This window comes from Dipteris shenzhenensis, chromosome 16, assembly GCF_047967505.1.
Source record: "Dipteris shenzhenensis isolate YYH24624 ecotype China chromosome 16, Dip_SZ_1.0, whole genome shotgun sequence".
Taxonomy (NCBI): Eukaryota; Viridiplantae; Streptophyta; class Polypodiopsida; order Gleicheniales; family Dipteridaceae; genus Dipteris; species Dipteris shenzhenensis.
The window spans coordinates 27,830,812-27,848,653 of NC_141611.1; the positions used below are offsets into that span (position 1 = coordinate 27,830,812).

Sequence of the window (17,842 nt, forward strand, 5' to 3'; positions counted from 1 at the left end):
ATTAGGAGTTTAAGAACGGGCTTATTGACATACCTATCAAATCCATCTAAACGTATAGATCCCCTTCTACTTTTTAATAGGCACACGCCTCGAATCACAATCGCCTTGTAAGCTCAAATTAAAGCTAGAAGCTACAATCAAAAGCAATCAATCATTTGAAAATGATCTAGAACTCTTTGGCCTAGCAACGAGCATCTAACAATTAATTAATGAAATCAACATATGATCTTTCCAATGTAGAGAATCAATGTGTTTGTTCAGACACATCATTATCTCAAGAAACAAATGACCAAAGTTGTACCAATTATTAGAATGGTCATAGCAAGAGAAATCAACCTCCAATAAACTACAACCTACTAATGAACTAAAAATCTGATACTTTTTCTTTTTCTTTTCTTCCTAATACTTGTAAAACCTATAAGCACAAATCCTCGACCACTTTTTCATATTATAATGAAGAAAAGGGACCACATGTAGAAAGTTCATTCCCACTAAACATTTCAAAAGTAAAAGCAAAAAATTCACAAAGCTAACCAAATCCAATCTCCATGTATGAAAAAGTGGAATAGTAATATGTTTGTGGAGCAATATAAAACGTTCACACTAGATATCATGTGAAAATTGTTTGTTGTTCACATAGTGAGCATGGAAGTTCATTGAACTTGCAAAATTTCATAGGGTGGAGTCTGACCCTTCACACCCCATGACATACACTTGGTCATGGTCCTTTGTATTTGTATTGAAGTACCCATGTTTTTTCTACATACCATCTTGAAGTTAGTAGTATCATAGTATGTCTTTTCAATTTTGATCTTGGCATGCATGCATGCATGTGTGTGTGTGTGTGTGTGTGTGTGTGTGTGTGTGTGTGTGTGTGTGTGTGTGTACCCACCATCCGTCCCTCATAACAGGTTATTTCAATTAATTATCATGTGTTGAGTTACTTCATAATTGAACCACATTAGGTGCCTTTATTGGCTACCTTATTTGTGGTTAGCCTGATGAGCACATATTTGCTTACCTAGTATTGCTTGTTTTTCGTGTGTTGTTTTGGATCGCATTAGATTTTTGTATCATATTCTCAAACATCTTCTTTAAAGAAATTCCATTGACTAAAAGTACGTGACATTATAGTAATTGAGATTTTTCACGCTTTCTCACAACCCATGCGACCATGTGGTAAATGAATAATACTTATGCTTCTGTCCTTGCGATCCATCTGTGTCTACAGTGATTTCCACAATTGTCGCCTGGGTAGATCATCGTCAGCTAGAACTTATCTCTTTGATGTAGTGAAGTGAGATACAATAGCCTTTCCACGCTCCCTCCCCATATCTGAGGTAGAGGATTGAACTGGGGAGTCTATATTTGTGACATGATGTCTAACTAATGAAGAGGGCGTGTTTTTGTTTGGTTCGAATTTTCCTCTATGGCTTCATGTGCTCTCCCATATCCATTGTTGTAATATGCCAGCTTTGGGCACAAAGGTGTGTCTTTCTCATCTAGTCATCCTCATAAAAAGTGATGTGTATAGAACACTAGTGGTCAACTATCAAGAGGTGACTAAAAAGAAAGAAGAAAGACGCTATGGTATGTTTCACCTCTTTCTTCTCTACTAAGAGTGTTGTAATCCACCCTCTGAGGCCATATGGTGCACTCAAAGGTGAAGAGGCAAAGTAGCTACAAGACCATGTTGCTTGAACACATAGAGAGAGAAAGAAAGAGTGAAGATGAAATATGTAACCTCACATCTGCCCACCTTGCAGTAGCCATGTTGGCACCAAGGGGGGGTGTTGAGGATTGTGGTGCCATGGTGCACTAGAGTGATTGAGTAATAAAAGAGTGGTATGAAGAAGAGAGTAAAAGTCTTGAGAGGTGAGAAAGATCTTAAAGATAAGGGAGAGATAAGGATGCGGTGAAATAACAAAGACACATGGCATCATGATGTGTAAAGGTGATGTTGAGGCTATTCATATATAAAGCGTCGTATTGTATGGTTGACGAGGCCATTGGAAATAGATTGAATGTTGCCTACTTTGTGTCTCTCCCTTTATGGCTTTTCTTAAATGGTTAGATCCTCCATGATCCTTATGTTCATTGAGTATTTGACTAGGTTTAGTGGTGATCCTTTCCAAGATTTGGACTCCTTTAGCCATAGCCTAGTATATCACATCTTGTTGGTGCTTTACAAAGTTTGTATGGTATAGCTTAGGAGGTTAGTTTGAAGCTTTTTTTGGCACTATAGTGAGGGTTTCTTGGAATACCCAAGAAGAGGGAGCGTTGCGCATTGATTGATCTAAAGATGCGAAAAAGAAGATCCCTCTTAAGCAAACTCATAACTCAAGGACTCAATCATGGCATGAATCCTTGGAAGCTATTGCCTCAATAGGGGCTTCTAAGAAATACTCCTCATACAGAGAGTTAATGGCAACAATCTCATTGATGCATCTTCTTCCTAACGAAGAAGTGGTTTGGAGGTGTGTCCTCTCCTTCCCATATATGAGGCTCATCTGAAATAGGCCCTAGTGAAGAGGAGAGGTATGTGATCAGGAGGGGACACGTTGGACCTACTCCTTGTAGTGGAAGCTTAAGAAGGGTGTGGCCATTCTTTTCCTTTAAACTCGGCATGAGTGAAGAAGATTTCGAGTGCCAACTCTTGATCTCACATCGAGTGTGTCATAAGGAGGAGCACATAAGTTGGGCATAGTGGTATAGTAGACCGAGTCACCCTCTAGGAGCCTCGTGTCACTTTGTGCTTGTCATCTCTTGAAACTAATCTATATTCTTCATCTTTTTGCCTTATAATGGCTAAAGCCGGCCAAATTTGAGAAGGTCCAAAAGAGGCTCCTATGAAAGTGTTCCCAAGTCGCTTTTGGCAATATTTGAGCTGAATTGCAATTTATATTTTCATTAGAAAAAGTATAGATAGTTAAAAACACTATTAATAGCCCATATTAAGGATGCATTAAAATGTGGTATCCTTAAAACAGGTAATCGAGTACTTAGAAAACTTTTCCTCCTAGGAAACTTTTAAAATCATGATACTCACTTGAAAGCCATGCACCTTTAAAATTTACTAATATAATGATTAGGGTCCTTTTGAATGTCTCTCATTTGTCTAGTCATGACAAAATCAATCCTTTATATTTTGTAAGGACTTTGACAAAATCAATTTTTTAATAAAATGTACTAATCAATTGCATCAACAGAAGCTTAATCCTTTTTTCGAAAAGCACAAAAATAAGGAAATGTTTCATGGTTTCCCTTTAAAGTATGTCAAAAAGTTGTAGAGAATGTTCAACACATATTAGTAAATATATAGCTCATTGAGAACAATGACTGAAATTTGATTCTTCACCCTCTGAACAGAGCCTCAAAGTGGCCTTATGCACAAGATGGCCTCTAGAATTGCTGATGAGTTCAGGTCAAAATTTAACAATCAAAATCTTCAAAGAAATGCATATTTAGGACAACATCCAAGATTCCAGATTCTGTTATGAGAGCTATTTGAGACGTAGCTTGTTTGATGAAAGTCTTGTCTATGAGGTACATTTGTAATATATAGAGTTGCTCTAATCAAGAATGAAATGATTATTCTTTATGAAATGAGCTTCTCCTCTGTACAGTAAGTTTGCTCCAGTTCTTTCTTTTCTTTGAATCACCAAGATACTCCATGGAAAATGAGTATTAAAAGAGGGTGTTTTAAGCCCTCCCAGACTCCACTCAATTGTATTCAATATATCATTTTTATAGATACGATGCATTTCTAATCTTTGAAGGTAGATAATATTCTGTTAAAAACGATAAAGAATTTGCTGAAATAGCTTCTACTTCGAGTTTCACTCCTCGGTGCAGCATTGCTTTTATCTGTTCCCTGAAAATGTAAGCATAAGTCCATAATTGTACAAATTTGAAATAGGATTGAACCTATATCATTGAAGGATAGCTTGCCTGCACATACCTCCATGAAGGTACATAATATTTTAAGTAGCTCCTTTCCAATATTGCTGTTCCCTTTTGTATGTCTGAAAAAAATGAGCTAGATCGTTCTCACTCGGGTATACAACCAAACTCAATTTGGAAAGAGAGAGAGAGAGAGAGAGAGAGAGAGAACAACTACAAGATTTCTTTCTCCTCAAGTAAAAACGACCGTAGTAACTACAAAATTGTAGAATTGGCCCAATTACCTCTGGTGTTCAGTGGAAGAAGACAGTTTCTTGGGATGTCAAATTTTTCACAATCTGATAAATGAGCACCCAGCCAGTGAATGTCTGGTGTTGCCAAAGCTTCAGCATCATATGCCATTGTCTGTGTCAATCAACACTTATATTATACCTTTGCGTGGTTAATAAAAGGGGGCATCTTTATCTTATTTTAGTATAAAGAGCACACTTTGCTTCATTTCATTTCATGTTTTAAAAACTTCCTACCTTGACATATAAAATCTACGATACAATAGCAGTGAAGTAGATCAAGATTTTTCTATTTACCAGGAGATCATTTATAGCTCTTGTTCTAAAGATGTTAACTTTTTGTTTCTTAGCCACACACAAAGTGGAGTTGGTTACTATTTGTTCAAAAAGAAAGGACGAGTTTCATTAATTCCTACCAAGGAACCAAATCTGTATGTTAAAAGGATATCCAAGCCATGTGGGTCCCCATCGACTAGTCCAAAAACAGGCAATCGAAGTTTTTCATTGAGAAGCCGCAGGAAGCTGTTTTCAATTAAAATCCCATTTATAAAACCCCCCCCAAAAAAGTCATGAGTTTTCTGCTCCTTCATCCTGCCCGACTTGTGAAGTATCAAAGCTATGAGAAAATGCATTGTTTTGTTTGGCTGTTTCCCACCTTCTTGTTGCAACGTCTGGGTATCCTTTTCCCTGCATGAAGGCATTACGGTATTAATGATTCTGAGAAAAATCTCACTTGGAACATCTCCTGTCACTGAAACCCCCCCAGGTCAATTTTACAATGGAATAAGACAACTTTAAAGACCATAGAGCTGAAACGTATAATGAGTGTTGATTGCTCTGGTTATTTGAAAAGAGTCCTAAAAAAAAATAAAGGACTGAACGCAGGGAAGTAATCTCAAATTGAGACGCAAAAGCACATAGGATGGTGTTTTAACTGACAGAGCAATAGTCTAATATAGTGATTGGGACATCCATGAATACAGAATAGCCCCATGAGGGGAAAGGATGTGGCAAGAATACTAAGTTCTCATAGGTGCCTATAAAAGGGTGAGGAGAGAGAGAGAGAGAGAGAGAGAGAGAGAGAGAGAGAGAGTATTTATATAACACCACACAAAATCTTTATTATTAAGCAAAACAAAGCACTCCAAGCATACCTACCACACATAAGATCCTTATTATTAAGAAAAACAAAATAGCCCCATGAGGGAAAAGAATGCAGAAAGAACACTAAGTTCTCATGGGTGCCTATAAAGGGAGGGAGGGAGAGAGAGAGAGAGAGAGAGAGAGAATTTATATAACAGCACATAAGATCTTTATCATTAAGCAAAACAAAGCACTCCAAGCATACCTACCACACATAAGATCCTTATTATTAAGAAAAACAAATCACACCAGGCATACATTAGTTGCACAACCCTAAACTCCAATAAGGCAAAGCAACTGAAGGTAAGGAAAAAAGGTAGGAAAACACAGTGCAAAACTAGCCCAAGATACACAACAGAGTATACTATGGAACAAAAGATCTATCTAAAAGAAACTAGAGGGCTGGAAGATAGTACCCAAAATATTAAGTAGCATTATTATAGGGGATTTGGAAGGTCATTCACTGTACAAGGATGATGTGAGACCTTGATCATAGAAAACCTTGTACAAGGGATGACCTGAGGTCTTTGACCACAAGTGACTATGTACAAGAGATGGTAGGTGACCTTTGGTGCAACGATGAATTCAGCGACCTCACCACTTGACCAAGCACCATGTGGTCACCAACATTCTTAAAGGTGATGATGGACAAGATTGCTGGCATCTGAGGTGATCTAACCCGGTGGTCACTGGATTGAACCAGCAGTGGAGTGCGTTTCAGAGCAGTGCACGTGCAGGTGCACATGGAGGAGGACAAGTTGCTGCCACTGAACGTGATCTAACCTGGATCATCTTAGAGCCACCACAAGGTGCTCATGGAGGAGTTATGATGGCACTGAGAGTCAAAGGATGATAGGACTTTGGTGCAGTCAGATATTTAAAGTCTCTTAATAAGTCATTAACAGACCGAGCAACAGAATGGCTAAGGGAGATAGGAGGAGAACTGATGAGGATGGAGGGAAGATAGGGAAGAGATTCCACCAATGGAAGAAGTCCCTGGTCATTTCCACTGGATGTGACCAATTAGGATGAAGGTAAGAGGTGGAGGTAGAGGTGATTGGCATTCAGCAGAGAGAAGAGAGGCTGGACCTACGAGCTTGCCATGTAGTGGTACACTGGTGAATGTGTAGCATTGTACTAGTGGATTGAGACTGACTAGCTTACATCTTTGTACTAGTTCTCTAGACTTGCTTAGAGGCTTGGGGTGTGTTTGTCTATCTGTACGTTCTTATCACTCTTGCACCCCTCAAAAGTTCATTCTTTTGCACACTTGTTCCACAATCCCTCTGGTACAATCACACCACAATGTCTCTTGCACCTTTGCATCCCTTTCACTCATACTTGAGTGCCTCGTACCACAACAGACCTGGTACACTCACACCACAATGTCTCTTGCACCTTTGCATCCCTTCTATGCGTTCGTACCGCAACATCCCCATACACCCACATCACGATGCTTCACGTACCCATGCACTCGTCACACGTTGCACTGCATGCTCTCCATTCCTTGGTGGCATGAAACAGGAAATAGTGTCCTCGCACTAGTGACCTTAGACTTTTGGTGATATGTTTGGAAGAGAACAAGCTCAGGTGACTCTTCTAGTGTTGAGGAACAAAGAGTGAAGTGGTATTCTAGGGTCTTAGGAGAGAGATTTATGCCAATCAATTTTTATGACCTTGAGGGAGCAAGTGAGAGAACCATAAGGTACTTGAGAGAGTGGAGAGAAGGCTTCTTGTAGACCAACCACGTTACAAAGTGAAGTGCTGAAGAAAGCACAAAGTGAATCCATCGGAGCAGTCATCAAAGCTATCAACTTCATCCAAACTCTTGTTGACTTGGACAAACAAGATCCATGGGGAAAGGAGTGTAAAGCGGAGAGCACGTGAAAAAGGAAGGATGAAGTTCATCCGAGCTAACAAAGGTTAACAAGACATCCCCTCCTCTTCCACACCTATGTCATCATCATCAGCCACTTTGTTCGGGTTGGTGACAACTTTAGCACTTGACTCAACACTTGCATGGCACCCACACTTACTTCCATTCCGTAGGGGTGTTCAACTTTTTAACCACTTTGGGCCCAAGTAGTGGAGTTGGTAGAGGTGTTGCATGGGGATTCTCATTTCACAGAGAGAGGAAGGCTTCTAGGATCGCTCAACAAGGTTCATGTGAAAACCTAGGAGTTCAAGGGTCAACTACATGAGGATGCGGAAGCCTATGTGAGAAAGTTCACATCCTATGAGCGTGCCTTCTTAGACATCTTTCCGTCATCCTTGGAAGATACAGCTGACATCAGGTACAGTCAATTCCCTCTTGATCATTATCAAACATGATCGCACCTCAAGGATGAAGCTGGAAAAAGTTTGAACATATGATTGTCCAGGAGTTGCACAAATCATGATTAAGCCAGAAGAAAGCATCTCTAAATTGTACACCCGAATGAAGATCTTGGCTACTAAGAGGCTGGCCCCACCTAATGATATTGTCATGAAAGGGTGGTTCTAGAGGGCACTGCCTTTACTACAATGAGACTTGTTGACACACTCTGAGCAAGCCTCCTTGCAAGACTTCCTAAAAGAAGCGGTGAAGATGGAACGGTCCTAGTTGAGTTTTGAATCACCTCGATTCACTACCACTAGGTTTCCAATGGAGATGGGATCATTCGAATGGCATCGTCTCAAGGAGTTAGAACAAATCAAAGAAGGGCTGAACGAAAGAACAAGGCCTGAGGAGGCCTCATCTTTTGAAATAGAAAAGAGAGGTAGTCTATGGTACACTAGGTGCAGAAGACCCAATCATATACCCCTGCAAACATAAGATACCGACTTCTGCTTCATTTTGCACCTTTGGTGAAATTCATGGACACGATGCCTTTGAATGTAGGTATCTCAAGGGGCTGAGAAAACTTTTGCTAGAGTTTCCAACTGGGGAACCCCTCATTGCTGTTGTGCAAAGAGCCGCACCAACGGGCTGCTCCTCATCGTGCCGCTCCTGATCACACCCTAGCTATTCAAGATGAGATAGTCCTAAGCCCCTTGCTCAATGCTGCCCCTCCCCCTTCCTTATCTCCCCTTCTCCTGGTTGGATTTGCTCATTGTTGGTGACTTGTTCAATTACTGCTCGTTGCTCGTTGCTCGTTGCTCACTGACTTACTCGTACACCTGCTCGATCTCCTTAAATCCTACTCGTACTATCTCTATACATGCTAGCACCCTCTTCTACATACATCTAAATTCGTGACTATTTGGAAAATTTCATTGAAGTCTTTCTAGATGATTTCTTGAGCTTCAATGGAAAGGGGCCTCACTCCTTGAAACCGCAATCCAAATGGACCATCTGCAAAAATTGGGGTGGGTTTCGTATAGAGGCAAAAAGGCCCGTCTATCCAACAAGTGCTTCTTGGTGGCATTAAAAGGAGTTCCCTGGTTCGTATTTCTTAGCAGACAGAATGGCCACCGATCCAACCAAAGTGGAGGTCATCATCACTCGTCCTATTATTGCGCACTCCCAAGGAAGTCAAATCCTTCTTTGGGAATGTGTCGGGTTGTACGGATGTTAACTCATTTCTATGTTGACGTAGTGACAGAGTTGGCTTTGATAGGAGCAGACATTCATCTGGACAGAGACTTGACAATTCTCTCTTTCGATGGCCTGAAGGGAAGATTAGTAAAAGCATCCATTCTAGGCCAATCCAATTGAGACATAATTTTTCACATTCACGCTGATGCTAGTGCTTTGGCAATTAGTTCAGTCCTGGCACAACCCAATGAAGATCATAAGGTGGATTTACATCTCTATTTTGCAAACAGACAACTCAATGGTGCAGAATGCCATTACACCACCCTAGAATGAGAGGGGTTGGACATACCATTTACTTGTCTATTTTGCAAGCAAACAACTCAATGGTGCGGAATGTCATTCAACCGCCATAGAATCAGAGGGGTTGGCCATAGTGTATGCGATGACTAACTCCCAATACGACATCCTAAGATTTGAAGTACTTGTTGAACAAACCCACTCATGAAGGTCGAATCAGCCAGCGGATCATTATGTTCCAAGGATTTGACTTTGAAGTTTTGGTCTATACAAGACGATTTCATCATCTTGCAGATCATTTATCAAGGATAACTTCAGGGAAAGCTGCTACAGGTGTAAATGATGAATTGCCAGATGCCAAGCTTTTTGAAGTGACTATTTAACTGGATGCATGTTTGTGTGCTCTAGACTATTAAACTCTCGTCCACAAGGGAGCTTCCAGATGGGTTCCAGATATGGGCACATGAGCTATGGCAGCTTGATGACATAGTTCATGACACTTCAGAAGCACTCGCTAGAAGAACAATCACGTATGAAAATACAAGGAAACATGAAAAAGTGAAGAACACAAAATGCAGCATTGGGTCCAATCCGTCCCCCCCTAGATGGCAGCTCCAGCTCCCCATCTTGAATATTTATAATCTTTCATTTACAAGAAAAAGAGCCACTAATGATACATCCAAAGCTATCCCATGCACAAGTAGGGATTCTCAAATATAGCCCCATGATCTTAAAGTAATTCAAGGCTTTTATGCCCTCATCCAATATATATAAAATTAAACAAATTAGCCCACAAATAAAGTCCATAATATATATCCACCCATGTGTAGAGTCCCTCCCATCAAGACTCAAGGATGGCAAAGTCGATCTCCCTCATCCGATTGTCCTGCCCTACACATGTGAGCTATGACTCCAAGTATCGCCTCTACCTCCATGGGAAGTCTACTCCATCTACCAAAGGAGCTATCTCGACCGGTGTCCCACTATGCCCAACCTATGTGAGTCCACTGTCCTAATATGTCCACTGTCCCAACATGAGCCCATCCTGATCTTTGATCTTCGGGTGCCATATAAGGGACTGGCGCTCAAACTCCTCCCTGCAGGCGGGGCCGAGCTCGGATGAGTTCTCTGGCTAGTCTTTAACAGACCTTGTGAAGGCTCCACGTCAGTGGGGAGCCATTCCCCATGAGGGGGCCCTCCAAGAAGATCCATCTATGTGACTATTGCCACTGCCTCCCTATGCGCGGGGTATTCCTGAGGAGCCCGCGTTGTAGGAGAAGCTTCCAAGGTTCTATGCTTGGACTGAGACCATGCACGACTAGCTGCCCAAAAGAGCCATGCTTTGCATCTCTAGATCAATGAAGCCCAAGCCTCCTAGCTTCTGCGACATGATCATTGTCTGCCAAGTGACTCGGGCTCTACTGTTCCTCGTGCCATCCGACCCTGCCCATAAGAAGTTGCGCACCAAGCGCGTAAGCTGCCCTATGCAACCTATGTGAAAACACCAGCAAGAGGCTACATACCATGCCATGGCTTCTTCATAGGGGCTGAGGAGACACAGGAGATACGAGATTGGAGGAGTGCCTTTGGCTTTTGCTGGATACCACGGGGGCAGACGTGAGGTACCTTGGATGGCAGGTAGTATTGATATTACAGCAGAGCAGCAAATTGCCCTGGTTCTAGAGAGTGTTTGGCGCAAGATTCTCTACTGGGAGCTCGGCCAAACTCTTCCTAGCAAGTCGCGCTCTAGTGGCAAACCAGGTCCTTCTTGCCATGGTGTGGTATGTAGCCTCCTGCTGGTGTTTTCACATAGTTTGCATACCACACCAAATGTCTGACCTGTCTCCCCCCTTTGGAATCAAACAAATCCAACCTCTACTTAAGGACTGAGAAAGAGGGCCTGTGTCGAAAATCTCCTAACATGCTAAGCAGAGAAGAGTAATAACGATCTCCCAGAAGTTTCGAAAGAAGGCCGTAGTCAAGCCATCCTCACCTGGACACTTCTGGGTAGGGAGGGCCTTGAAAGCTTCCTAGAGCTCCTCATCCATGAAAGGCGCCTCTAGTCTCCTACTGCATAACTCCGATGAAACTACTGTAGGAAGCTGATCCCAAACTGTCTCGCGGGCCAGACCTCTGTGTCCTAAAGCTAAGAGAGCACTCTCATATCGTTCACTGAGCCACTGGGACCCTAGGTCCTGCCCGCAGAGCCTCTCAATGGATGCTAGACCTTGTTGCAGTGTTCTCTTGAGCTCCTGAAGGGCGCGCCTCCGTCGAAGAGCCTGAACTTAAGCTCCACTACTACCAAATCTTTGCTATAGCCTACTATACCTCCTCATTCTCGAGGAGATCCTCTGGGATGCGAACCCCCTTTTGAGGGAGTCCATAGCAAAGCTGCTCTAGGTGGAGCACTACTGGTGAGTGATCTGACATCGTGGTGCCTGCTAGAATGCCACTAGTGCCTCATAGAATCGATCTAGTCTCTCTAGCAAACCATCATGCCTCCTCTGGCCGAACGAGAAGAGTAGGCTATCAAGGATCTTGATGAACTCTGCCTCTCTCCACGAGTCCTTGCCACCAATCATGAAGATAAACTGCTCCCAGATGCTCCGCTCACCTGCTGGCATCTCAAAAAAAGGTAGCTCCACCTTGTTAGTCCTTCCCAAACTCTAGGTTGTCGAAATCACCTCCAACAATCCAAGAATCGACATCTGGGAGACACTCTGTCAGTCACCTCCAAAAAGCCGGACAGTGCTATCTACACACTGGAGCATATAGATTCAAGGTCCCAATCCTGGACTATCCCACTCTGATGCCCATTCAAACTACGTGCCCTACAATCAACTCGCCCTGGTTGTAGACCTCAGGGGCCATTGCCTGAGAAATCGATATGCAGACCCCTCCACTCTATCCAACCGCAGGGGACCACACCTTTGGGCCTCTTCCAGAGAGGAGGTGGTGATGTCGACTGGTGTCCACCACTGAAAACATATGCTTCTGAACCAAGAGAAAGTCCACTTTCTACCCTACTACTGCCCTCGGCAACCCTCCTGCCAGAGGATCAAGTACTACGGTTGATACGACCATGGTCATGGAGCCTATGCACATGTCAACTCACTATGGTCCAACTCATGAGGAACCGTGTGTGAAGAAGGCTCTCTTGTGCGTAGGATCCTCGATAGCTATCTCAAACTTTTGTGATTTCGCTGGAGGTTTTGAGAGGCAATAGTATGTGTCTATGCGGCGATGGATGAGAGGCATGGCTGATTCGACTCTTGCCTTTGTCGACCACTGCATCATATAAGGAACCTCCAACCCAAGCTTGGCTGCACACTGGTGGAGTGACCAGTGCGTTACTGTGTGAATTGTACCTCTGGTCCCAATCAGATCATTGCCATACCCATGCCTATGCCAGGCCTCTCTCTCGAGAAGCCTAGATGGTTGTCGCCGTGAGCCAGATATCCAAACCTTAAGGGCCCATCTTGTCATGTGCACGGATTGGTATCTGACGTGTACTGGGTACACAAGACTAGCTTAGGTAGCCTGGGGAGGCTTAGGGCTAGGCAGCTTGATTCTCGGGTTGAGTGGCAAGGGTACGAACCAGTTAGAGGTCTTCACTATTTTTGGCGCATTGGGCCCGAGTCTATATAAGGGGCCCAGAGGTTCAGTTCTCAGGGAGCTGATGGGAGCAAGTCTCGTTCCCAGGTGCCAGGTGTGATCCTGGATTCAATCACGGATGCGCACCTGCATCATAGCATAGCCCAAGGCCCAACAGCAGATCCCAGGCTTCACAACGCCACCTGGGAGGTAGTGAGGTCCGGGTAGAGGAGTGAGAAGGGAGTCGTGAGAGAGCATAGAGCTGGTGCGAACCAAGGGGGATCCCGTGTGTGGCTGGCTGCTCAGGGGACGTGATGGCAGGTAGAAGAGGAGCGCAGCAGGATAGGGCTAGATCGCGATCTAGGCCAGGTGCTTTTCGGGGGGGCCTAGAGGCTTTAAAAAGCACCATCCCTCCAAGTTTGGAGGGTGAGCTTTTGAAAATCAGGGCTTTACTAAAAGCCTGCTCTCCCGTTATTAAATTCAGCCACCTTGCCTTCTACCTAGCATGTGGACTGCGCAAACTTCCAGCCCCTCTACATCCTGACGTTCGGGAGCCAGATACACTGTATGGCTTGCTGCAGAAATCCGTACGGACAGCCAGGAGAGGGAGTCCCGGGTCCAGGAATCCGAGCTGATTGTAGCTCGGACCAGCCTACCTTCTTCATTGGCAGCCTTCCCTTCTTCCGTCGTCTCCTCACTGGCCAGCTTTCACCTTGTCTCTACCTTCTAGCTCCGAGGCCACCTGATTGTTTCTCTTCTCTAGCCTATCTTCTTTTTTAGATCAGATTTCAGTCATGGCTGATCCGTAGACCCCGGGCTTGCGATGGGAGACCAGGATATGAACTACCATGCGGATGATGACCAAGGTCTCTACGACGATGGTTTGATTACGAAGACTACCTTCACTGAATTCACCACTGCTCTCGATGAAAAGTTCGAGCGAGTTAACACGAATCAAATGGGGTTGACACACCAACTCCAAGGGATTTAGACTTCACTCTCACTTTTGACTAGCACTGTGTTCAGGCGCTCACGCATGTGGATGCCTTGGCTTCAGTGTTAGGTCCGAATATCACTCCAAATCCTTTTCCCGGAGATCAGAAGTCTCGTACCAAGGAGGTCGTTGACACTTGGTTGCACAAGTGGCAAGTACACTTCCAGTTTCACCCTTACCCAGATGACAAGAAAATACAGCTTGCAGCAGGGTATATGTCAGGGAAGGCTTTATTGTGGTGGAAGGAACTCCGACCCAAGCTTGCAACATGGATAGAATTCGAAGAGGTCTTCAAGAAAGAGTTTTTGAAGAAGGAAGACTACGATATCATAGGCAAGCCCAAAGCCCTCGATATGTCCAAGCTGAATCTGACTTTTGAGGTTTATCTTCACAGGTTTCGGGATTTGCAAATCAGAGCTACAAAGATGGATCCAGTGACCTTGTTAGGTTTCTTTGTGGATGGTTTGCCTGAGTCGTATAAGCTACAGATCAAGAACAACAAGTGTACCACTTTGCAAGAGGCCATGAATTATGCGCGCATCTATGATGATACCATGGTTAGCGCAAAGGGAACCACCATTGCCGACACGAGTGGGAAGAACAAGAGGAAGTTCTTTCAGTCTACCAATGGTACCAGGGAGTCGAAGTCTATAGACAACGCCTCCAAGAAGAACTCGACTCAGACGAAGAATGGTCATGCCCGTTTCCTCCGTACATTGAAGTTAAAGAAAGAAGGATGTTGCTTCATCTGCGAGGAGCGCGGCCACACTAGGAATGATTGCCCTAAGTGCAAGAACCAGATGCAAGCACGGGGCCCGAAGCTCCATGCGGGTTCAGGTACCAAAGCTAAGGGAGCTAATCAAGTTTCAATGACAGGTATTTCTGTAAATGTCATTACCTGCCCACTTTCTTGTAATTGCACCTTTTATAATTCGTTATTGGTTCCCATGATCTTTCCCGAGTTTATGGAGAAGTAAGGGACCAAAGAGTTCACATTCTCTTTGACCCGGGCAGCTCTCACAATTTTGTTAATTACAAACTTGTGTAGAGGATGGGGCTATCCACGATACCTAGCGATCACACCTACAAGGTGCAGCTTCCAGCTGGGGGATTCCAGCTGGGAAGCAGTTTTGGGATCGCAAGATTGAGGCACTTTCTATCCGGATTCAAGACTACACAGCTGCTCTTATGTGCTATGTCATGCACTTGGAACATGTGGACTTGTTAATCAGAATACAGTGGTTTAAAACCCACGATATTCGGATTGAACGGAAAGAGCATACACTCCCTTTTTTGGATAAGGACACCCAATTTTGTAACCTTGGGGAGCATTTGTCGTCTTAAGAAAGAAGAAAGATAATTTGTGGAGAATGTGTATAGATTATAAACGATTGAATAAAGTGACAATTAAGAATCGATACCCTCTTCCTCATTTCGATGATTTGATAGACCGTTTGGCCAGAGCGAAGTATTTCACTAAAATTGATTTGCATACGGGTTATCACCAAATCCGTATCTATGCTAAACACATAGATAGAACCGCATTCCGAACTAGGTATGGCCACTACGAGTTTCTTGTATAACCTTCTACCTTCTAGCAAATGATGAACGATTTGTTCCGAGAATTTATAAGCAAATTCGTTGTCGTGTTCTGACATCTTGGTATTTAGCCGAATGCTAGAGGATCACATTGGACACCTTCCGATTGTCTTAGTTATTCTAAGACAGCATAAGGTCTATGCCAAGATGAGTAAATGTGACTTCTTTATAAAGGAGATCATTTACTTAGGACACAAGATTTCTTCTGAAGGTATTAGCATTGCTTTTCTACAGAAGTCTGTGTGTGATTATTCACACATCACAGCACCTCTGACCAACATATTGAAAGGTCGTGGACGCAGGTCTACCCAGCCAATCTCTTGGAATGATGCATTGACCAAGGCTTTTGAAACCTTGAAGTTAACTATCAAGGAAGCACCCATTCTTGCATTACCCGATCCTACCCAGCCTTATGTTTTAGAGGCCGATGCGAGTGATTTTGCGATTGGGGCAGCTTTATTCCAAGAGGGCAGACCTGTAGCTTTTGAGAGTAAGAAGCTAGATGACACCCAATATCATTGGCCCACACTAGAAAAAGAACTCTATGCAGTTGTGTATGCTCTGAAGGTTTGGAGACACTACTTGTATGGTTCGAAGTTTCTTGTATTGACCGATCACCAGTCGATCAAGTACGTGTGTGATGGGTCTGAATTGAGTGGAAGAAAGGCCAGATGGGCAGAATTAATGCAAGATTTTGATTTTGAAATACGCTATCAAAAGGGTCCAATGAATAGTGTGGCGGATGCCTTGAGTCGAGTCAAGTTTATAAATGCTATGTCATTTATGGAAATATCCTCAGACCTATTTCAATCCTTGAGAGGGCTTTGCGTAACTGATAGTCATTTCAGTTCTTATTGGCAAAAAGTCCAGGATGGGAGCTCCATGGTTGACCAGGACTCAGGGATTGTGCCACCTACGGTACAGGCGGCAGGAGGTCAGTGGATGATTAGGAATGGCTTGCTGTCCCGGAATGGAAAGATATGTGTGCTAGATGTTTTAGATCTTCGATCCAAGATTCTCTGGGAGTGTCATGATGCTCCTAGGACATCCAGGTATACATCGGACTCTGTCTCTTGTGAAGCATACCTTTTATTGGCCTAAGATGCGTGCATTTATTGAAAACTATGTGGTAGGTTATCGGGTTTATCAGGTTACTAAGGCAGAATGCCTTAGAAGCGCGGGTTTATTACAACCATTGCAAATCCCGGGTAATAAATGGGAAAGTATTTCCATGGATTTTATTACCGGTTTGCCTAGAACGTGCAAGGGTCATGACTCCATTTGGGTCATAGTGGACCGTCTGACAAAAATGGCTAGATTCTTATCTACTAGAACAACCATCTCAGTTGTTCAGCTGGCTCATGAGTTTGTGGACCACTTGTTTAAGCTGTATGGTTTGCCCTCTGACATAGTCAGTGACAGGGACTCGAAGTTTACAAGTAACTTCTAGACACTTGTTTTTGAGAAGTTGGAAACTACTCTAAGTATGAGTTCCTCAGATCATGCACAATCTAATGGTAGTACAGAGAAGGTCAACCAATTGGTCGAAGATATGCTTCCGGCATATGTTTGTAAGAGACAGTCTTCATGGAACCTATGATAGAATTTGCTTATAATAGTGCAAAGCATTTGAGTACTGGTTACAGTCCTTTTATGCTTATGTACGGGTTTCAACCTAAGTCACCAGTTATGGTTGGGTTAAAGGGAATCCAAAATGATGCTGCAAAGGCATTCTTGCAAGACTTGCAAGAAATGTTGCAGTTTGCCAAGGAGTCTATTAGAAGTGCCCAACCTCAAGACAGATTTTACGCTAATGGCCATCATTCACCTAGAGAGTTCTCTGAAGGAACGATGGTATATTTGCGTATTCCCAAGGAATCCAAGAGCCTAAGTGTACTGGTTTGGTTCCGAAGTTATCCCCCAGATACTGTGGTCCGTTCAAGGTTATTAAAAAAATTGAACCAATTGCATATAAACTAGAATTGCCTCCTGATGTTAAAGTACATCCAGTATTTCATGTCAGTAGACTGAAAGAGTTACTGGGTGCGGATGATCAACTTGTTTCTCCTCAAAAAATAATAGAAGTTACAGATTTGACTTTTATTCCACACGAACCTAAGAGTATTCTTGAATTTCGTAAGAGACAGATTCGTAATAGAACTATCACGAAATACAAGATCAAGTGGAAGGATCGTGTTGAGGAGGATGCAACATGGGAGACATTACAGAACCTCCAGAGGACATTTTCGAGTTTTTTAGCGAACTTAGGAGTGAGTTCTTAGAGAAGGGGAAGTATGTTATGTGCGCGGATTGGTATCTGACGTGTACTGGGTACACAAGACTAGCTCAGGTAGCCTGGGGAGGCTTAGGGCTAGGCAGGCTTGATTCTCGGGTTGAGTGGCAAGGGTACGAACCAGTTAGAGGTCTTTGCTATTTTTGACGCATTGGGCCCGAGTTTATGTAAGGGGCCCACAGGTTCAGTTCTCAGGGAGACGGTGGGAGCAA

The 17,842-nt window shown here is 43.4% G+C and overlaps 1 protein-coding gene across 1 annotated transcript in view; it reads right to left on the bottom strand.

Moving 5' to 3' along the window:
• Window positions 1-3,545: 3,545 nt before the first annotated feature.
• The window catches only part of ATSPO11-1 (Spo11/DNA topoisomerase VI, subunit A protein), an 84,790-nt gene continuing 70,493 nt past the window's right edge, over window positions 3,546-17,842 (bottom strand). Inside the window, exons 13-17 of the mRNA XM_087387620.1 lie at window positions 4,849-4,880; window positions 4,610-4,715; window positions 4,188-4,308; window positions 3,962-4,025; window positions 3,546-3,874 (exon numbers count right to left, since the gene is read on the bottom strand). Of these exons, the coding sequence (XP_087243746.1) occupies window positions 3,748-3,874; window positions 3,962-4,025; window positions 4,188-4,308; window positions 4,610-4,715; window positions 4,849-4,880 (450 nt within the window). The 3' untranslated portion in view covers window positions 3,546-3,747. The remainder of the gene's footprint in view (window positions 3,875-3,961; window positions 4,026-4,187; window positions 4,309-4,609; window positions 4,716-4,848; window positions 4,881-17,842) is intronic.